The sequence below is a fragment of the Hylobates moloch genome, unplaced genomic scaffold (genome assembly GCF_009828535.3).
Source record: "Hylobates moloch isolate HMO894 unplaced genomic scaffold, HMol_V3 SCAFFOLD_29, whole genome shotgun sequence".
Lineage (NCBI taxonomy): Eukaryota > Metazoa > Chordata > Mammalia > Primates > Hylobatidae > Hylobates > Hylobates moloch.
Window position 1 is genome coordinate 2,827,764 of NW_026652304.1, and position 23,251 is coordinate 2,851,014.

Genomic DNA, 23,251 nt, shown 5'->3' on the forward strand with positions numbered 1-23,251 from the left:
GGGAGGCTGGTTCCTAAGCCTGGCTGATCATTAGCACTCATTGGCCAGCTTATTAAAAATGCAGATTCTTGGCTGGACGCGGTAGCTCACGCCTGTAATCCCAGCACTTTGGGAGGCCGAGGTGGGCAGATCACAATCACAAGGTCAGGAGTTCAAGACAAGCCTGGCCAATATGGTGAAACCCCGTCTCTACTAAAAATGCAAAAAATTAGCCGGGCATGGTGGCGGGCGCCTGTAGTCTCAGCTACTCGGAGAGGCTGAGGCAGGAGAATGGCGTGAACCCGGGAGGCGGAGCTTGCAGTGAGCCGAGATTGCGCCACTGCACTCCAGCCTGGGCAACAGAGCGAGACTCCATCTCAAAAAAAAAAAAAAAAAAAATACAAAGATTAGCCAGGCATGGTGGCAGGCGCCTGTAGTCCCAGCTAATCGGGAGGCTGAGGCAGGAGAATCGCTTGAATCCAGGAAGCAGAGGTTGCAGTGAGCCGAGATTGTACCACTGCACTCTAGCCTGGGTGACAGAGCAAGACTCCGTCTCAAAAAAAAAAAAAAAAATGCAGATTCTTGCTACCCAACCCTTATCATCTACTGACTCAAAAGCTCAAGGCACGGAGCCTGCTATCTTTATCACCAGCCCTCACCACGACACTATGGCCTTGTAACTATTTTGAGTTAATTGCAAAATGGCTGCTGGAAGTTTCCTCTCATTGTTATCTTTCCTCCTGCAGAATGCTATGTGATTATCATGAGCCAAGTCTCTCCGTTTCCCCAACTCCCTGCACCTCCCATCTCCTCGGTGTGCCCCAGAATCTCCCAGAGTGAGATGGCCCTGAAGGACAATGTCTGTGATCCCAGCTCAGGCACTTCACTAGGTAGGTGCTCTCCCATCCCAGAACGTGCTTCCTCAACTGGACAGTGGGATCAGGGAGCCTCTCTTTCAGAATGGTCATTAGGATTCAATGATCAGCTCAACTGGTGAGTTCCACCCACCCTCCTAGGGCAGGGGTCCCCAACCCCGAGCCACAGACTGGTACTAGTTCATGGCCTGTTAGGAACTGGGCCGCACGGCAGGAGGTGAGAGGTGGGCAAGCGAGAGAAGCTTCATCTGGATTTACAGTGGCTCCTCATGGCTCGCATTACAGCCTGAGCTCCGCCTCCTATCAGATCAGTGGCAGCATTAGATACTCATAAGAGTGTGAACCCTACTGTAAATTATGCATGGGAGGGATCTAGGTTGCAGCACTCCTTATGAGAATCTAATGCCTGATGATCTGAAGTGGAGCTGAGGCAGTGATGCTAGCACTGAGGAGCAGATTAACGTTAGCAGAGAGGTTTGACTGCACAGAGACCATAATAAATCAATTGCTTGCAGATTCATATCAAAACCCTGTCAGTGAGTGACAAGGGGCAATGAAACTGCATCTGGTGGCAGACTTTATTGTGGCAAGTGAGTTGATGTACTTCAATTGTACAGCTGCATCCGGTGGCCTTAAAAGTATGTTTGAGGCTGGGCGTGGTATCTCATGCCTGAGATCTCAGCACTTTGGGAGGCTGAGGCAGGCAGATCACAAGGTCAGGAGTTCAAGACCAGCCTGACCAACATGGTGAAACCCCGTCTCTACTAAAAATACAAAAATTAGCTGGGCGTGGTGGTGTGCACCTGTAACCCCAGCTACTCAGGACGCTGAGGCAGGAGAATTGCTTGAACCTGGGAAGGTAGAGGTTGCAGCACCACTGCACTACAGCCTAGGCGACAGAACGAGACTCCATCTCAAAAAAAAAAAAAAAAAAAAAAAAAAAAAGTATGTTTGAGACAACTTCAAATCTCCATACATTCTGGATTAAAGTCCAGGAGAATATCCTGAGATTGCCACAAAAGCACAAAAGCCTGCTTCCATTTCCAACATCCTGTCTTTGTGAAGCAGGGTTTTCTGCAGTGACAGTGACCAAAATAAGATGAGAGCAGACTGGACATAAGCAACACACTTGGGGTGTCGCTGTCTCCCATCACCCCCAGATGGGACCGTCTAGCTGCAGGAGAACAAGCTCAGGGCTCCCACTGATTCTACATTATGGTGAGCTGTAGAACTATTTCATTATATATTACCATGTAGTAATAGAAATAAAGTGCGCAATAAACGTAATGTGCTTTCATCATCCCAAAAGCCTCCCCCTGCCTCCATCTGTGGAAAAATTGTCTTCCACAAAACCAATCCCTGGTGCCCGAAAGGTTGAAGACCACTGTCCTAGGGGATTGTAGCCTTTCTTGCCTCTTTAAAGTCATTTTCATTTTTTAAGGGTAGTATAATTTAACCTACAAAACACTACGCTAAAAATAACTTTTAAAAGAATTTTACTCTATTTTGCTACCATCTGTCATATCACAGTAGAAATATTTTGGCTAAGTGGCGATCATGTTTAGTGAAAAAGTGTGGGGCTGGGGGGAGCCTCAACACAGTCACCTTAGAGAAAACAAATGCTTCAATTTTTGTAACACTGATAGCTATCTCTCTTGTGCATTCAGAGTTTGAGATTATGAGATGAAATTAATTACAAACACAAATGTCAGCTCAGTCTCTGGGAAGTGCAATTACAGAACCATGCTAATATATAAAATGCAAAATATCTTCACCTTTATTCTCAATTAATTTGAAGAAGAGTTAAATTTATTTGCCACATATGCTAATGGGCAATACGGCTATTTCCAAGAGTTCCCTGGTATCTGTAAAGCTGACTTCAAGAATTTTTTTTTTTAAGTCTTGACATTTAATTTTTAAAGTACTGTTTCCAGGTTTTCCACTAGGTGTCAGCCAACGACCATCATTGAATTAAAAGAACGGAAGGCAGCTGGGAGGCTGTAACTAATGACTTTCCCACAGCTGTGTTGATATTATTAGACTGGTGATACATTTCTTGATGTTTAAAATTTCCCACTATGCATTTATTTCATAGAAATAATAGAAATACATTTTGAAAACTTTAGGAAGACAAGAAATAATCTTGAGGAAAGATGTGGAAAGTTCACTTTATTAATAATCCTGCTTAAATAGAAAATTATGATTACATTATAGTGAATAAAGTATATTAAACAAGTGTGTTTGAGGCTGGGTGTGGTGGCTTGTGCCTGTAATCCTAGCACTTTGGGAGGCTGAGGCGGGTGGATCACTTGAGGCTGGGAGTTCGAGATCAGCCTGGCCAACATGGTGAAACCTCATCTCTACTAAAAATACAAAAATTAGCCAAGTGTGGTGGTGAGTGCCTGTAGACCCAGCTACTCGGGTGGCTGAGGCACAAGAATACTTGAACCCAGAAGGCGGAGGTTGCAGTGTGCTTTTTCTTGTATGGAGATTGCGCCACTGCACTCCAGCCTAGGTGACAGAGTGAGACCCTGTCTCAAAACAAAACAAAACAAAACAAAACAAAAGTGTTTTTATTGCCAGTGGGAATAATGTGGTTAGGATGCTCTTTGGAGCCAGATAGACCTGGGTTTGAATCCAGGCTTGGTCATGTACTAGTTATATAAACTTGGGCAGTTTATTTAATATCTCTCAGCCTCTGTTTTTTATTTTTTCCAGAATGGGAAGAATAAGAACTACCTCATAACATATTTTGGTGAGGGTGAAATAAGAATATAAAGTACTCAGCACAGTGTGTATACTCAACAAGTTGTAACTGAAAAGATGTTTTTAGATAGAAGGGATCGACAACTTGGGGAGAAAGTATGATGTTATATTGACTATATTAATCATTTGAATGCTTTAAAGGGAACTTCCTGGGGCACACACGCCTAGCGTGGGAGAAAGACAGGTATGTAAGGTGGTCTCGTTTTGTAACTGCCTTTCACAATCTTGTTAGCAATTTTGATTTTCCCAGTAGAGAGGTAAACAATAGGTGGGGCCCATCAAAGACACACTGCCATTGCTCAGAAGGGCATTCTAAGGCACCAGGCCAGCAACAAAATGACTAATCATAAAGAAAATGCAGTCCCCTCTCTGCATGAGCTCCCTTTCATCTCATAACACCCTGATGAAACGAAAACTCGTGCTTAGGTCCAAGTCCACACCTATGCACATTCATTTCCTGAGGACCAAATCATTGCTGGCAGTCCTGAGAACAAGCTTCAAATGCTTGTCAAAATATAGAGAGAACAAAACAGACTGTCCCCTTTCTCAGAAATCTCAGCCCTTCTTATTTTCCACCCAGTTCAATTTTCATGATCATCATCCCATTGTCTGCTCCACTTCACTCCTCCCAGCCCCAACTTGGACTGTTTCACCATCCATGTGAATAATCCACCCCCCACCATAGTTCCTTGACCACTTTATCTCTAATGACCTTTTCCTCCACTCCAGAGCAGCAACACAGAATCAGAGCCACCTCCAGAACCTGATCACACTCAAAACCGTCCCACCTCTAAGGCAGGACTCCAAAAGTCCCTTCTTCAACTACAGATTGGTGCATTTCCTTCTCTCCAACATTAAGTCCTGCTGAACCAGGCTTTATGACAATACTGCAGTCCCTCACCCCACGCCTCTGTTGCCAGCTGGTTTTCTTCTTCACTCAGCCTGATGTCATGCCCAATTACTGCAACTGTGTGCTCACTGGCACCCTCCCCACCTCCGCCCTGGGAACCTTCCCCTACCAGCTCTGCCGGTTCCCAGCCTGGAGGAACCCACACACACCACGGTTTTCACCAGTAGTTTCCAAGTTGCCGAGCAGATTTTTGAAATGACGTCATCACACTGATTCATGGGGGCCAGCTTCAGTTGGGTCTTTGATGTCTTTCACAGGCTATTCTAGTCATCTCTAGTGACTGGTCCATTTTGTTTTGTTTTGTTTTGTTTTGAGATGGAGTCTCACTCTGTCACCCAGGCTGGAGTGCAGTGGCATGATCTCGGCTCAGTGCAAGCTCCGCCTCCCGGGTTCACGCCATTCTCCTGCCTCAGCCTCCCAAGTAGCTGGGACTACAGGTGCCCGCCACCACGCCTGGCTAATTTTTTGTATTTTTAGTAGAGACGAGGTTTCACCATGTTAGCCAAGATGGTCTCGATCTCCTGACCTTGTGATCTGCCTGACTCGGCCTCCCAAAGTGCTGGGATTACAGGTGTGAGCCACCGTGCCTGGCCTGGTCCATTTTCTTTAGCAAGTGTTCTTCTGATCCTTTCCACTTTCCCTCAGACACCCCGATCTCTGCTTCACTCACTCAGCAGATGACTTTATCACCTGCATGAGTGAAATCAAACCCTTTGTCTTCCCCCAAGTCCACCTCAAAGTTCCTCCGTCTTTCATCTTTTTTTCTCTTGGTTCAGAGAGATGCTTCCAGCCCTTTCCAAGATGAGCCCCTATTCCTGTGTGTCCCATCCTCTTCCTTCCCACCTCCCCAGGCCCCGTTCCAACAGGAAGTGAGCCATTGTCGCCTCTCCTACCTTCCTTCTCCTGCCCTGCCATCTGCTCATGGACTCTGCATTCAACCCAGACAAGAAGTCTTGCTTTGCTCTTGCCTCTCTCTCCAAACTATCATTTTTTCTTCCTTTTGTGAACTTTATATATAAAAAAGTCTATACCCATTCTGTTCCTTCTTAATCCCCCTTTTTCTTTAACCCACTGTGATCTCTCCCTTTTCTCTTAGTTGCCAAATATAAAATCTGCTCTTCTGTTTAAATCTCCTTGACCTCAGCAGCTTTTGAGACTGTCTCCCCCGTCTCTGAGATGTGCTTTTTCCTTGTTAGCGCAGCGCCTCCTCCTCAGACGTCCTCCCTGCCTCCTCTGCTACTCTTTCAGTCTTCTTTGGCTGTTCTCCAAATCCCCCCACCCGCTTGCTGATCACTTAGATGTTGGGATTCCCAAGGTTTCGTCTTTCCTTTGCACATTTTTGTGGGCCATCTTGTTAAACCTTAGGGCTTCAATTACTGCCTCTAGCAAGAGTCTCCTGATCCTTAGCTTCCAAGACCTGAATTTCCACCTGTGGCTGACCCTGCCCAGCAGCACAGGTGCCAGTGAGAGCAGAGGGCTCCTCTCTCTCACTCCCATCTCACGGGTTCCTCTCCCTGTCTGTCTCAGAACTCACAGCACCATGCTCTCCTTCAACCCCTGACTCAATCTTGACTCTTAGTGGGCAAAATCCTGCCCCCTGCCTCAGTGACACTTTCTGCATTTGTTCCCTCTGTCGCTGTGGCTCCACGGCAGCACTGCCCAGCTCCTTTCTAGGCCATGGTGGTGGGTTACTATCTTCTCCAGCCTCCAACCTCACTCCTGCCACTTGTCACCTTGTCCCCAAAGTTACAATCTCAGAACACAGGACTGACCGCGCCATCTCCCCTTCCTCCAAAGCCTGCAGTAATTTCCCAGTGTGAATGCATCCAGACTCCTCAGAGTGCATGCCCACAGCCCTCCAGGGGCTCCTGCCCTTCCCCTCCCTGCCCCAGCCCCTGCCTCAGCCCCTGAGAACTCAGCCCTCCCATCCTGGCACCATCTGTGCGCCCTGAACACAGCACATTTTTTTTTTTTTTTTTTTTTTTTTTAAATGCAGGTCTCTAGGTCTGGTTTCCTTAATTCCTTTTTTCCCCACTTAATAAAAATATTCCTAAGACTGGGCACGGTGGCTCATGCCTGTCATCCCAACACTTTGGAAAGGCTGAGGCAGGCAGATCACTTGGACCCAGGAGTTTGAAACCAGCCTGGGCAAGATGATGAGACTACACCTTTACCAAAAATACAAAAATTAGCTTGGCGTGGTGGCACAGGCCTGTGGTCCCAGCTACTCCAGGAGGCTGAGGTGGTGGGATCTCTTGAGCCCAGGAGGTCAAGGCTGCAGTGAGCCATATTTGCACCACTGCGCTCCAGCCTGGGTGACAGAGTAAGATCCTGTATTAAAAAAAAAAAAAATCCTTATCCTTTAAGACCGAGGTAAAATATGTTTTCCTTCCTCTCTCCACTCAACTGAATTGAACACTTTATTCTTCCACAACACCTGGGTTATACTCTATTATGTCTTCATGGTTGGCAAATGGTTCATGGCTTGGCAGCTGGCTCCCCATCTACAGATTCCTTCTTGGCCGAGTTTGTATCTTGTCTCCCGAGCACCCTCATGGGACCTAGCACAGCTTTACACCTATAGGTGCTTCATGCACCTTTGAATAATTCTCCTAACTTGATCTTCTTTTAAGCCCCAAAAGGAAAACACCACCACCTCCACAGAGCCTGCGATTCATGTGAATCTTTTTTTTTTTTTTTTCTTGAGACGGGATCTTGCTCTGTCACCCAGGCTGGAGTGCAGTGGCGCAATCTCGGCTCACTGCAACCTCCGCCTCCTGGGTTCAAGAGATTCTCCTGCCTCAGCCTCCTCAGTAGCTGGGACTATAGGCGCGTGCTACCACACCCGGCTAATTTTTGTATTTTTAGTAGAGATGGGGATTCACTATGTTGGCCAGGCTGGTCTTGAATTCCTGACTTCAGGTGATCTACCCGCCTTAGCCTCCCAAAGTGCTAGGATTACAGGCGTGAGCCACCGTGCCTGGCCCCATGTGAATCTTTTTGATGTTAATGGCTGGTTTAGCTGAGACGTAGTTCCTACATATCCTATCTCTCAATTTTCTTTCTTTCTTTCTCTTTTTTTTTTTGAGACAGGGTCTTGCTGTGTCACCCAGGCTGGAGTGCAGTGATGCAACCTCAGCTCACTGCAACCTCCGCCTCCTGGACCCAGGTGATCCTCCCACCTCAGCCTCCCACCTCAGACTACAGGTGCATGCCATCATGCTGGGGGCTAACTTTTATATTTTTTTGTAGAGATGGGGGGGTCTCACTTTGTTGCCCAGGTTGGTCTCGAACTCCTAGGCTCAAGTGTTCCACCTGCCTTGGCCTCCCAAAGTGCTGGGATTACAGGCATGAGCCACCATACCAGTCTCTTTATTATGAAGTTGAACATTTATCCTATCAGGATGCCTTGCTGGGACTTCATTAGTAATTAAATGATCGGATTAACCATTGTCACTCCCAGATTCTAATTCTAAACTCTTTTTTTTTTTTGACCCAGTCTCTTTGTTTTTTTTTTTTTGAGACAGTCTCACTCTGTCGCCCAGTCTGGAGTGCAATGACGCGATCTTGGCTCACAGTAACCTCCGCCTCCCAGGTTCAAACAATTCTCGTATCTCTCTCCTGTTTCACTGTGCGTTTTTCAGCGTACTCCTACCTTAGCTGGAATCTTGGCTGCATGGTTCTCCAGAATTAGTCTCTTTAGGTGCAGAACCCAGAGGCGTTTGTCTTGCTGGGATTTGGCCTGTCAAGACGAGATGTGGACAGTCAGACAACTTGATTCCACCACCCACAGGACCCTCTGATGAGATGGGAAATGACCATGTGGCCAGAACGCTCTCAAAAAGCCACATGGTACACAGCACTCATCGTTACACAAGGGGCCTTGCGGAGAGGCCAGGGCCCAGCCGCTACCTGGACTGTGTGCTGTAGCTTGGGATTCTTGTAGTGGAAGACGCTGAAGCTGAGCGGCTCTTTTGGAATCACCTCCACAAGCATGAGGTTGCCACACTAGAGCAGAGAGAGCAGAGAGGGTGAGGCACACTCAGGAGGGAACGGCACTGGAGATCTGAGTCCCTGCCCATGGCCAGCGTGCAGACCTACCAGGATGTGAGCTTTGTATGTAAACGTGTCATCTCTCTTCTTGGTGATGAGCAGCAGCTTGTCGAAGAGGAAGAGCGTCCGCTCATTCTTGGCTCGCTGGATGCGGAAGGTTCCCTCAAGCACCAGTTCCCCGTAGCTGGTCAGGTCTGGTCCCTTCCAGTTAGTGAGCAAACTCTGTATCTCCTGAGAAAGGGAATGGGCCATGGCATTTACAGGAGGCAGAAGCCAGGCACCAAGGGCTTGGTGGCCCATCTGTTGAGCCTCAAGAATGGTGCCAAATCGTCCCCGACGGGGGTCTACTATCTACATGGTATCTGATGGTCTATGACATAAATCTGCATTTACAAGTGGTGCCACTTAAGGGTTAACAGCAATGAATCAGGCTGTTAGCTGACAAGCTGCTAATTACTTATTTCCATTCCTTAATCATGCCATGCTGTGGCTCACAGCAGCCCTTACATCGTTCAAAAGCCAGGTACAGGGGCCACCAGTATGGCCTCCTTCCCTTGATTTTGTTTGTTTTGTTTTGTTTTCTTGAGACAGAGTCTCGCTCTGTCGCCCAGGCTGGAGGGAAGTGGCACGATCAGGGCTCCCTGCAACCTCCACCTCCCTGGTTAAAGCGATTCTCCTGCCTCAGCCTCCTGAGTAGGTGGGATTACAGGTGTCTGTCACCAGGCCTGGCTAAATTTTTTTGCATTTTTAGTAGAGATGGGGTTTTGCCATGTTGGCCAGGCTAGTCTTCAACTCCTGACCTCAAGTGATCTACCCACCTGTACCTCTGAAAGTGCTGGAATTACAGAAGTGAGCCACCACACCTGGCCCCTTCCCTTGATTTTTCTCACCCCCTCCTCTCTGGGAAAAAAAAAAAAAACCTTTCAGAGCTGTTGACTTGAAGACTTTCTTCCAGATACCGAAGTTCATACCACACATAAGTAATTCAAAACTAAAGCCTATATAAAATCACCCACGTCATTTTCTCAGAAATTTCTTGAGTTTAAATTTACTTACTCATGGAAAGGAAATGAACCTTTCTTTGCCCCTAACTTAGGTTTTAGTGCTTTTTTTGTTAAAATTTTAAAATTTTAAAATTTTATGGGTACACAGTAGGTGTATATATTTATGGGGTACATGAGATTTTGACAGGCATACAATGCATAATAAACACATCAAGGTAAATGGGCCTCCGTCACCTCCAGCATTTACCATTTCTTTGTGTTACGAACATTCCAATTATACTTTCAGTTATTTTATAAATTACTGTTGACTGTAATCCCCCATTGTGCTATCAATACTAGATCTTATTCATTCTTTTTTTTTTGAGACAGAGTCTCACTCTGTTGTCCAGGCTGGAGTGCAGTGGCGCAATCTCGGCTCACTGCAACCCCTGCCTCCTGGGTTCAAGTGATTCTCCTGCCTCAGCCTCTCAAGTAGCTGGGATTACAGGCACCCACCACCATGCCTGGTTAATTTTTGTATTTTTAGAAAAGATGGAGTTTCACTGTGTTGGCCAGGCTGGTCTCAAACTCCCAATCTCGGGTGATCCACCTGCCTTGGCCTCCCAAAGTGCTGGGATTACAGGTGTGAACCCCGGCACCTGGCCTAGATCTTATTCATTCTAAGTAAAGTTTTGTATTCATTAACCACTCCCACTTGCCCCACTCCCTGTTTTAGTGTTTTAATGGAAATTGATAAATATAAATTAATAACATGACTTTGACATTTCTGTGGGATTTATTGTATATGAATATCAGTGTTTTTAAAGGAAGCTGATTTTATTATTTTGAAAAATGAAAATATTCACAAGCACCATTTAATTAAGGAACCCACAAGACAACAAAAACTTTACTGGTTGAAAACAGAAACGAACAGAAATGGAGTATTAGTTTGAGCCAGAGTCTGATTTAGTAATGACTTCAGAATGTCAAGCAGCTTCACATAGTATGAAAAACCAGCCATTTAGACATTTCTGAATATAGCAGTCCCCCTTATCTGCAGGGGATATGTTCCAAGACCCACAGTGGGTTACCGGAACTGGGGATAGTATCGACCCCTAAATATACTGTGTTTTCCCTACAAATACATACCTATGATAAAGTTTAATTTATAAATTAGGCATAAAGATATTAACAACAATAACTGATAATAAATTAGAACAATTATAACAATATGTCAGCATCACTACTCTGTGCTTTGGGGCCATGATGAAGTAGAATAAGGTTGACTTGAACACAAGCATTGCAAAACCTGACAGTCGATCTGATAACCAAGCCAGCTACTGAGTGACTAACAGGTGAGTGGCCGTAGGCAGTGTGGATACACTGGACAAAGGGGTGATTCATGTCCCAGGTGGGAGGGAGAAGGGCAGTGTGAGATTTCATCACGCTACTCAGAATGGTGCAAAATTTAAAATTTACAGATTATTTCCAGAATTTTCCATTTAATTTTTTTTTTTTTTTTTTGAGATGGAGTCTCGCTCTGTCTCCCAGGCTAGAGTGCAGTGATGTGATCTCAGCTCACTGCAACCTCTGCCTCCCGGTTTCCAGCGATTCTCCCACCTCAGCCTCCCAAGTAGCTGGGGTTACAGGTATGCGCCACCACACCTGGCTAATTTTTTTTTTTTTTTGAGACAGAGTCTCACTCTGTCACCCAGGCTGGAGTGCAATGGCATCTACCTCCCGGGTTCAAGCAATTCTCCTGCCTCAGCCTCCCAAGCAGCTGGGATTACAGGTGTGTGCCACCACGCCCAGGTAATTTTTTATATTTTTAAGTAGAGACAGGGTTTCACCATGTTGGCCAGGCTGGTCTCGAACTCCTGACATCAAGTGATCCGCCTGCCTTAGCCTCCCAAAATACAGGAATTACAGGCATGAGCTATCACTCCTGGCCCTCATTTAAAAATTTTCTAACCTTGGTTGACCGTGGGCAAATGAAGCTGCAGAAAGTGAAACTGTGGATGGGGGGGCGGACTGTATTCAATAGATTCCGACATTACGTCTGCAAAACACTTGAATGATAAAGCATTAAACTTTTGTTGCTGTTGCAAAAAACAAACAAACAAAAAAAACAAAAGCAGCCTGGAAGATTAGAATATCATCTTCCTCTGAGTTTTGATAGTCAGTGGCATCATACCACACTCTGGCTGCCTATACCTGAAACCTACAGAGTTTGTTCTGACTTACGAGCCAAATAAGGTATCTTTTTTCCCGAGTTAGGCAAGGCCACTCTGTATAGCGTGGAGTCACTTTGGGCTTTTCTGTCTCACTCTAGGGACAGCCAGGAGCCTGGGACTAGCCTCTGGGCCCATGCAGCCTCTTGTTTTGATTTTAATAGTGCATCTATTGAGGTGTCCAGGGCATGATCACTGGCCCAACAGCTGTCAAAAGTTCCTTAAGATTTAGGGCTCAAATGTTTGTGCTGAATAGGCCTTTAGCAAACTTCTCTGTCTTATTTTAAAAATGAGGAAACTGTCAGGTGCGGTGGCTCACACCTGTAATCCCAGCACTTTGGGAGGCTGAGGCAGGTGGATCACCAGAGGTTAGGAGTTCAAGACAAGCCTGGTCAACGTGGTGAAACCCTGTCTCTACTAAAAATATAAAATTAGCTGGGCGTGGTGGTATGCTCCTGTAATCCCAGCTACTAAGGAGGCTGAGGCAGGAGGATCGCTTGAACCCGGGAGCCGAAGGTTGCAGTGAGCTGAGATTGTGCCACTGCATTCCAGCCTGGGTGACAAGAGTGAAACTTCGTCTCTAAAAAAAAAAAAAGGAAACTGAAATGACATGCTGGAGGGTCACGTCCCAAGTGACTGTAAAGGAGCTGGTTCAGCCTTGGCTCCCCTTCCTCTATGTCCCCTGCCTATGACCACCCAAACACCACCTCATGATTTTGCAGGAACCCGTGGCAGAGGAATAAAGGCTTAAAAAGTCTTTACATAGTTTAGGGAAAGTTGCTTTCAACAAGAATTACTAAATTTGCAATTAATAGAAGTAGGAGGCTCAAAATTTTAACTTAGACCATCAAAGGGGCTATAAGCAAACAATTAGCTTAAAAGTTATAATGTCGGCCGGGCGCGGTGGCTCACGCCTGTAATCCCAGCACTTTGGAAGGCTGAGGCAGGCGGATCACCTGAGGTCGGGAGTTCGAGACCAGCCTGACCAACATGGAGAAACCCCATCTCTACTAAAAATACAAAATTAGCCGGGCATGGTGGCACATGCCTGTAATCCCAGCTACTTGGGAGGCTGAGGCAGAATAACTGCTTGAACCCCAGAGGCGGAGGTTGTGGTGAGTGGAGATTGTGCCATTGCACTCCATCCTGGGCAACAAGAGCAAAACTCCATCTCAAAAAAAAAAAAAAGTTATAATATCCCTTTCTCTTAAATAGCCATACTAGACAATGATCGGTATTACTGATGTCCTGAACTTTTTTCAGGGAGAGCTACACTGAAGACAGTGAGTATAGTGCAGTACTTGAGCAGCCTTAATATTTTATTGGGAAAACAGTAAGTCAGTACACCTGCAACCCTGCTGGGCACTGACACCTCGTGGGCTCACCTGCAACCGGACCGCGTGCTCATGTTTCCGCTTCATGTCATTGATGTGCCAGGCGACTCGCTGCATTGTGTCTATAGCATCAAGCACCACATCATAGCCTTCTGTGTCCTTATCAAGGTGGTTTTCTATTTCCTTAAACAAAAAAGAACGAGTTTTTTTTTTTTTCATTTTATTTTCATATAGACAGTGAAACAAATGGCACTGCTATGATTACTTCCTTATAGTTTATTTTTGCTTATTTATTTACACACTATCAGCTGGGTGCGGTGGCTCATGCCTGTAATCCCAGCACTTTGGGAGGCCAGGTGGGTGGATCACCTGAGGTCCAGAGTTCGAGACCAGCCTGGCCAACATGGTGAAACCCTGTCTCTCCTAAAAATACAAAAATTAGCCAGGCGTGGTGGGGCATGCCTGTAGTCCCAGTTACTTAGGAGGCTGAGGCAGGAGAATCACTTGAACCTGGAAGACAGAGGTTGCAGTGAGCTGAGATCAGGCCACTGCACTCCAGCCTGGCTGACAGAGTGATACTCTGCCTCAAAAAAAAAAAAAAAAAAAAAAAAAAAAAAATTATATATTTATATATAAATACAATATTTACACACTAGCACCATTATTTAAGATTTTGAGGCCAGAAATACCTGCAACAAAATGGTAAGACAAGGGGGAAAAAAACAGGGATAGGAAAGATAAAATTGGAATAGGATTCCAGAATAAACAGGATAAAACACAACATGCATGTAGCCCATTGAGTTTCATAGTGATATTATAGTTATTATAACAGATGTGGGAATTGCTCTTATAGCTCTAGAGTTCTGAGCTTCCTGGTGGCCAATGTTATACAGTTCTCAGTAATATAGTTCTCACCCTCACAAGATAAAATGCATACTTATTTTTTTCCCTTATTTATTTAGGAAGCAAAATGTTTCATACAGGACCTTAATATTTAACAGACTCAAAAATATAGCGAAAATTATCTTTACAAAATTATCTCTATAGCAAGTAGACATTTTAGCACATTTTCCTGTAGTCAAGGTTTTTAAAGGCCAAATGAAGTTGACTAAAGAAAATCCTTCAGAGTGTTGAGAAGGATCTCATGGTTTCAGCACTCAATTCTCTGATGGTCAGAAGTATGTTACATTAGCAATCATCTTACCACTGGAGGCCCACAATCCCAGGAACATGAGAGAGGGACAGGATCTTTGTTCTAGTTCTTTTGAGCACATAAGACACTTGTCCCTAGATCCTCAAGAGTCTAAGGATAGAGACTATTGTATACAGTTCCTTCGATTTTTTATCTTCTCAGTGCCCAGCAGAGAGTTGGGTGGTGAGTAAGTGCTTATTAAATTGAAACTATTGCCTTTTTTAAAAACAACAACAACAGTAATCCTATATCAGTGCCTAAAACAGTAAGAAAACATTGTAATCAATTAGATCGTTCTTGTGACATTTATCATACATAATCAGCTAACGGGTGGAGGTTAAATGTTATGGTACAACTTGAAGATTAGTTCCATTATTTTATAGTAACGATGTAAATCTTTGTTTACTTTTACTGAGTACTCAAGTTTTTCTCTAGCTAGAAACTGTAAAAGAATTTACATTTTCTTTCCATGCTTGGACTCAGCTGTCAGCAAGGTCCTAAATGGCAAATTTAAAAACATAATGATTTCTTCTTTTAGCCTGAGAGACAACTGTGCTCATCAGTAAACAGACTGATATTTCTGTGGGGATTTTCATGGATGGCTACATAACTTTGAAATGATGTGAATGGGCCAGGCACGGTGGCTCACTCCTGTAATCCCAGCACTTTGAGTGGCTGAGGAGGGTGGATCATGAGGTCAAGAGATCGAGACCATCCTGGCCAACATGGTGAAACCCCGTCTCTACTAAAAATACAAAAAATTAGCTGGGTGTGGTGGTGCACGCCTGTAGTCCCAGCTACTCGGGAAGCTGAGGCAGGAGAATCGCTTGAACCTGGGACACGGAGGTTGCAGTGAGCTGAGATTGTGCCACTGCACTCTAACCTGGCAACAGAGCGAAATTCCGTCTCAAAAAAAAAAAAAGAAAGAAATGATGTGAATGACATAGAGGGAGCCCTCTAATCAACTATAAAAGCAGAAAACACTTCAAAAGCAACCAGAAGTTAGTTTTGGATTAATCCAACCACTTTTTTTTCTTCATTGCCAGCCCTTAATATGTAGGATAAAGGCTGTTTTTCCTGTTAATTAACTTTTTGTAAGGATCTTGACTTGTCTCATATGCTTAACTGAGATCTTAAACTTTACTTTTGACTGAAGACCATCTTACTGTCTAGAAGATCATATTAGAGATTTTTGGGACACACTAGTCTTAGATGTTACATTAACAGAATTCAGCAGAGACGTGTCCTGAGACAAATATTATTTAAGAGTTATTTGGACACTGATTTAGCAAATAAATCCCACTAAATCTAAGAGGTCATAAGGATCAATTTAAAAATTAAAATAATATCCCTGATGTGACTTCATAGAACATAAGATTCTCCAAAGATGAGTTACTCAGGCAAACAGGCAAAGCTAAGAAATTGCTAGTAAAGATGGACAATCAAAGTTCTCGAAATTTTAAATATATATGAACCAAACAAATCTGGAATAATTATCCAAATTAGAAACCTGGAATCACTTAAAAAGAGATACCTATAAACTGCAGGCCTGTTGACGTGGAGAGGAACTCCGAATTAAAATTCCTTTAAAAAGGGGATTTTAATGTATCATAAAAATAATAAAAAATAATAGCTTATTTTTATCAAGTGCCTGTGAGCCACAGTGAATGTGGGCAACTTATAAGATTTAGACCCAGGCAGTCTTTCCCAGAGCCCTGTTCCTAACCACTCTGCTGTACTGTCTTTCTCCTGCTACAAAAGTAAGCAAGTCCTACTTACAGAATGAAAATTACTTGCGATAATACTTTTTTTTTCCATTCACATCAACTTTTTTGGAGGGTAAGAAATAAGAATTTGAGGCCAGGCATGGTGGCTCACGTCTGTAATCCCAACACTTTGGGAGGCTCAGGCTGGAGGATTGCTTGAGCTCAGAAGTTTGAGACCAGGCTGGGCAACATGGTGAAACTCTATCTCTACCAAAAATACAAAAAAGTTAGCCGGGCATGGTGGTGCACACCTGGAGTCCCAGCTACTCAGGATGCTGAGGTAGAAGGATTGCTTGAGCCCAGGAGGCGGAGGTTGCAGTGATCTGTGATTACACCACTGCATGCTAGCCTGGGCAACAGAGCCAGACCCTGTCTCAAAAAAAAGAAAAGAAAAAAGAATTTAAGAGCTATGATTATCTTTGTTTCTAAAGCCTTCTTGAATTTTGTAAAAGTAGTGGAAAATAATATAAGAGGAGACATCTGAAGTGACGCTAAGCCCAGCTTGGAGGTCACTTATCAGGCTGCTCATCTGTCTTCTCCCTTTTCAGCCCCTTCTCTTTGCTCTCCATGCAAAAGCCAATCTATGACAAATAGCTTTCCCTTCCAATTGCCTACTGAATCGGGGCTGATGGAAACATTACAAAATCTGTTTTTCATTTGCATGATAGCTCCCTGCCTGAAACTGTCAGTGCACAGGGCGAGGCACTCCTAAGCCCCATCAGAATCAGAGCTAAGATTAATCTCTTCTCTTGGCTGTTGTCAATGGGGCCACGGGCCTAGAATATAAATATCTCCAAATCCTCAAAGCAGATTAGTCAGTTGTGAAATATGAGTGTGGGAAATGTTTCCATATGTCCATAGCATTTTCTGGTATTTTCCACCAAACTTAATATATACACACAAAACTCCCATCCCCTGGAAAGTGCTCATGCCAGGCAGAAACTTACATGCAGAAGGAGATGATACTTGAGAATCCGCTGAACTGGTTTCAAGAGATAGGACCCCAGAGGCAGCGAGTGTTTCAGAGTTTCCTGACGTTCCCTGAAGAATTTGGCCAGTATCTTGTTCCTCATGCACTCTGTTAGCACAGCCACGGACCTGCAGGAAGAGTCCATGTTTTTATCTAAATTGTAATGCTTTATGTGGGTATTCAAATTGTAAATGCTATTGCAAGTGTAAATGTCCTAAAACGGGTAGGGTAGCTCCAGAGCTGTGGTCAGATCAGCATGCCTTTAGGCAAATTGGAGAAAGGGGTCCCTCTGGGAGGGTGAATTAGAAAAAGGCACCGGACCCACTGGCAGTGGCACCCTGGGCTCATGGCTTCTAAGGAACAAGTTCCTTCCTTCTAGGAGACGCAGCCTTGTGCCAGGGCCCATGGCTTGGCAAAAGTTATCTGAGTGGGATTTTAGCCCCTAGCTGTGCCCAATCTGGGTATCTCTGTGCAGTGCTCACACAGCAGGCTGGTATTCCATTTCCACAGGTTAGATTATAAGGAGTAGGCACTTTTTGTACTAAGAAAAAGGCGTTCCTTCCTGCTAGAAGATCCAGCCCCCTGTCAGAGCATTTGCCACCTCCTCTGCTGGCCCCTTTTATATGATGCACAAACTGTGACCCTATGTGGTAGCCTTGCTTAGAGACCTCTTCCCTTGGGTAACTTCCCTGTGAGAATCTTTGAACAGGTCTCCCTTTCTACCTCCAAATTGTTATCCTTACACGTAATACAGCTTCTGGGAAAGCCAGATAGTCTTGCTCCTATGGAGTGTGCCTCAGATGAGGGTGTTCCGAAAGTGGGTTAGAATTCTTTCTCCAACCCAGATCCCCTCAAGGTGATGAGCACAGACAGCCCCAAAACATCTTAAGGCAATGGTTGAAACAATGCTTGTATCACAAAGCAAGCTAACGGCTTGTGCAGTCGCACGCACGTAAATTAAAAATCTTTCGTTCTCAAAATGTAGAAGGAAGCAGGTGGAAATAATTTCAGCCCTTTTCTCCCTAAGTCAGTAACACTTTCAAGATTAATTGAGAAAATCAGAGCCAAACAACAAAATGAGGCTGTGAGGAAGGAAGTTAAATAGAAGTTTCATAATTAAACCATTAGAATCCCTTTTGTGCCAATCTACTTTGAGAAATATCTATTCACACTGATTTATTTTCCCCTTGAGTCAAGATTTCAAAACTCTCCATCATGTAACCTAGGAACATTTCTAAGGTTCTTTAGAGTCAGAATCGGCTGCTCTGTAGCCCTTTGGCCACCTAAAGGCTTGGGCTCTTGCTCAAAGGTAAGAACCTGCAACAAATTAGGAGCACACTGAGTTCCGGTTTCCCGGAAGTCTTGGGCACAGGCAGGCATCTGAGGACAAGGACCTGGCCGGGTTTGCGCCCCTCCCTGGGGAACAGATTGTGGGACCTTGTGTCTCTTCACAGCAAAATCACTGAGGTGTGCCTGTGACAAAATCACTGTCAAGATATGCCTGTGACATTTAATATCACCAGCGGAGATCCAAAGGGGGAAGGAAAATTTGTCAGATGGGCTGAAATACCTGGCATTTTTGGCTTGTTAAGTGGGAGAAGGGAACTTCGGGTCTCAGAGAGTAAACTGATTGGATACAAGTGGACAAGATAAAATATTTCTCTATGAATATGAAAACCACACAATTGGGCAAGAAATGGACATGTCTTCTTCACTGAGAACAACTTTTGAGTACCTCTCTGCTAACACTTTTCTTCAAAGTCACACTCAATTTTTTTTTTAAAAGACAACTTTCTCACCAGGCATGGTGGCTCATGCCTGCAATCCCAGCACTTTGGAAGGCCGAGGCGGGTGGATCACTTGAGGTCAGGAGTTTGAGACCAGCCTGGCCAACATGGTGAAACCCCCTCTCTCCTAAAAATACAAAAATTAGATGGGTGTGGTGGCATGTGCCTGTAATCCCAGCTACTTGGGAGGCTGAGGCAAGAGAATTGCTTGAACCCAGGAGGCAGAGGTTGCAGTGAGCTGAGATCATGCCACTGCACCTCAACCTGGGCAACAGAGCAAGACTCTAACTCTAAAAAAAGACAACTTTCTCCAGAAAATTATCCTTAACCTTGAGCTTTTATTACATATTACTGAGTTTGTCCTGTGTTAATTTATATTTATTTGATCTTCCAGAACATGCTCTTCCACCATTGCATTTAGTTGCATCTGACCTTCAAAAGAATAGAAACTGCTTGAAGGCAAGGGTATTGTTTGCTATTTCCTGCCAATATACACCAGGCTTGGGATGGTGCTCCATGAATGACAAGCTCTTAAAAATGTCCTTGCACAAATGATTTTGCCTCTGCCCTGGCTCTGAAGGCAGCCTAGCATATAAAGAAGCCGTTTTTATTTTGTACTCTTCTTAATAAATCACAAAATCTTCTGAATTTGCAATTTTGGAAGTTTAAGAATTATTTCTTTAAATGGTATGTTTATAATGAAATTTATAGAAACATAATTCCCCAAACAAGCTTCTGTATCATTTTAGATTCTCATAATTGGGTCCGGAACTTTGTTGATTCTTCAGAATCTGAATGTTTTTTCCTTCCCTAAGGAAGAAGTTTTGTACAGAAGATGAGGGCTGATTCTGTGATTTCTCTGAATTAGTGCGTGAGGCAAGCTGGCTTTTGGTTTAGAACCATGGGATTTAGCTGGGGCATCCTGCAATCGCCTGATGTTTTCAGCATTAAGATGGAAACAAATACTTTAAGAGAGAAAATTGCTTAAGTGAAACCATGTAAATTAACTATGGGTGGGTCTACAGATAAGGATGTGTAATAAATGTTCTAATATGCATGTGGGTCTATTCATTTTGTTGTTTTTTTTAGGGGAAACTGGGGAAAGCAGGGGTCCTCCAAGGAAAAGTATTTGCCATGAGTAAGTTGAACCTCTGAACTTCTGGCTTCTTGGGTATTTTTTTTTTTTTTTTTGGCGACAGAGTCTTGCTCTGTTGCCAAGGCTGGAGTGCAGTGGTGCAATCTCAGTTCACTGCAACCTCCGCCTCCTAGGTTCAAGCGATTCTCCTGCCTCAGCATCCCAAGTAGCTGGGATTACAGAGATGTGCCACCGCATCCGGCTAATTTTTATATTTTTAGTAGAGACAGGGTTTTGCCATGTTGCCCAGGTTGGTCTCGAACTCCTGACCTCAGGTGATCTGCCCGCCTTGGCCTCCCAAAGTGCTAGGATTACAGGCATAAGTCACTGTACCCAGCTGCTTCTTGGGTCTTTAAGAGACAGGATCTTGCTCTGTTGCCTGGGCTGGAGTGGAGTGCAGTGGTGCGATAGTAGCTCAATGTAGCCTCAAACTCCTGGGCTCAAGCTATCCTCCTGCCTCAGCCTCGTGAGTAGCTCTAGGACTACAGGTGCACGCCACCACATGCAGCAACATCCTGGGTCTTTTAATCCACACTGGCTTTCTGGGGTTACTCCTGACAGTGGGGAGCAGGGGACTTATTTGTTCTTCCTTACAGAAGTAACACTCGGCTCAGCGTGCTGCCTTCTCTTCTAGGTGGATCCCACCATCCACTTTACCGTCAGGGACCTGTCTACCAAGACTGGCTACAGAGTGTGTAAAGTCTCCCTAGCTCTCTTCTTCCTGGCTGGTCCCTAAGATAACTCAAAGTCTGGTGGGGCACAGTGTAATTGCAGCTACTCAGGAGGTTGAGGTAGGAGAATCACTTGAACCAGAAGGTAGAGGTTGCAGTGAGCTGAGATCACGCCACTGCACTCCAGCCTGGCTGGCAGAGTGAGACTCTGTCTCAAAAAAACAAAACAAAACAAAACAAAACAAAACAAAACAAAACAAAACAAAAAACCCCATAACTCAAAGTCTGCTAATCATGTGGAAAAAAAGGAAAATAAAAAGGCAGGGGGAGAATCACAAAGTTTCAGAAACTTTTACAAAGGACATACTCATAGCAGCATGAGGTCTTAGAAGTCAGAGAAGAAACCTTGGTTCAAATCCAAGCTGGGCCATTCATCAGCTATGCACCCCTCAGAGAATCACCTTACCTATCAGAGCCTCAGTTACTTCATCCATGAAATGGGGAAGGGGCAGGGGTGATGGTGAACTAGCACTTATGAAGAACTTAGGAGGGGCCAGGCACTGGGATGGGTGCTCTGCTTAAAAAAAAATCCCTCAATGTCTCTGGATTGCTTTGAAAAGTTAAATTCAGTATTTTGTATTTACAGCATTTAGCACAGGGCTTAGGAATTAGTAAGTGCCCAATAAATATCTTCTGGAGAAAAGAAGAAATTCCTACAGTTGTAGCCCATCATCTTAGGCCCAACTCCCTTACTGAAATGGTCAATACATTGTCCAAGGATGCTTCCTACACTGCCCTTGTGCCATTGATTTCCAGTGCAAGGAAAACTGAACCAACAACCCAGGCGAGATGACGATGGCCCTCTTCTCATCTAGGCTTATGATGATCTGTCCTTCCTCTGAACTCCATTAAACTTATATAGTTCACAAAACTTATTTGGAAAAAATAGAATCTGTTCTCTCCCCATCTAGATTATAGAAACTCATTAGCAGTGTTTCCTAAATTCTTAAAAACATGACACACACAGAAAAGGGTTAGCAGGCAAGACTTGCGTCCTGATGCAAAAGCTTGCTTAATTTCGTTTTGGAGATACCTAGTCATCTTTTTGGTTTCTCCATAGACTTTTACAATTTTTCCCCATACTGGCTCTGCAGGGAGCCCCAAAGCCCAGATGGATCCATATCTGGGTGCCCCTGTAATCTGTTCTCAGCACATTTTGCATTCTTCCCATAGTATTCAGCACAAGGCCAGGCACAGAATGCCTAACAACCATGTGTACTGCACCAGCTGACTTGAAACAATGTGAAAGTGAATAAAAGTACTCTTGGCCCATTCTCGATCCATACCTTGGATAGTTAGTGCAATACTGGGTATAAATGTGGAACTCTTCACTCTGCAAGGAAACAAAAGAAATTTTTATAGGCAACAAAGCACAGACATAAACATTCATTTGAAAACAATAGAAAGAAATAGCATTCGGGCCTTGACATTTCTATATATATATATTTATTTTTTTGAGGCGGAGTTTTGCTCTTGTTGGCCAGGCTGGAGTGCAATGGCGCGATCTCGGCTCACCACAAGCTCTGCTTTCCTGGTTCAAGTGATTATCCTGCCTCAGCCTCCCGAGTAGCTGGGATTACAGGAATGCGCCACCATGCCTGGCTTTGGTGGATTTCAATGTCTTTCACAATTTTTTCCTAGACTGCCAAAGAAAAGAGGTATGTAGACAGGGAGGGGAAGTGGCCAGAACTTTTGATGGTAAGACTGTCAGTCAGAATAACTAAGTTAAGGCCAATGAATTACTAGCTCTTGCAAAATCTAAAATAAAATTTCCTTTTTTTTTTTTTTTTTTTTTTGAGATGGAGTCTCGCTTTGTCGCCTAGGCTGGAGTGCAGTGGCACAATCTCTGCTCACTGTAGCCTCCCCCTCTGCCTCCCCAGTTCAAGCAATTCTTGTGCTTCAGCCTCCTGAGTAGCTGGGATTACAGGCACACATCACTGTGCCCAGCTAATTTTTTGTATTTTTAGTAAAGATGGGGTTTCGCTATGTTGGCCAGGCTTGTCTCTAATTCCTGGTCTCAAGTTATCCATCTGCCTCAGCCTCTCAAAGTGCTGGGATTACAGGCGTGAGCCACTATGCCTGGTCTTGAAATTATATTTTGAAAAAGAGCCACAGATTATTTTGGTGGTGTTTCACATTCTCCAATTTTTTTTAACTTTTACTTTCTTTTACTTTTTAGACCACTTAATGCTGGATTCACATGTGACTCTAAGTGCCTATTTTTCTGGTAGCTTTATTTTTTTTTTAATTCTAAAATCTCTACTTAGTATCCTTCCTGTTAACCTCAACTGGAATTAGGTTAAACTTTTTTTTTTTAATGGAAAGTTTCAAGCATATATAAAAGTACAGAGGATGGTATAATAAATCCCCAAGTTTCCATCGTCCAACCTCAATAATCATTAACTCCTCGTCTCTGCCCCTCCCACTCCCCTGCTTCCCCATCATTCTGAATTAAATTCTAGACATCAATTTGCTTGTAAATATTTTAAGATGTATCTCTAAAATAAAGACTTTATTTTATTTTTTTGAGACGGAGTCT

The 23,251-nt window shown here is 44.2% G+C and overlaps 1 protein-coding gene across 3 annotated transcripts in view; it reads right to left on the reverse strand.

The window, feature by feature from the left end:
- Positions 1-23,251, reverse strand: part of LOC116463220 (pleckstrin homology domain-containing family G member 1) — a 247,426-nt gene that overhangs the window by 24,467 nt on the left and 199,708 nt on the right. For all 3 annotated transcript variants that reach the window (XM_032146223.2, XM_032146225.2, XM_032146224.2), the window contains 6 exons: positions 21,999-22,045; positions 17,037-17,187; positions 13,183-13,314; positions 8,632-8,814; positions 8,443-8,538; positions 8,186-8,272 (listed from right to left, as the gene is read on the reverse strand). In XM_032146223.2, the coding sequence (XP_032002114.1) occupies positions 8,186-8,272; positions 8,443-8,538; positions 8,632-8,814; positions 13,183-13,314; positions 17,037-17,187; positions 21,999-22,045 (696 nt within the window). The remainder of the gene's footprint in view (positions 1-8,185; positions 8,273-8,442; positions 8,539-8,631; positions 8,815-13,182; positions 13,315-17,036; positions 17,188-21,998; positions 22,046-23,251) is intronic.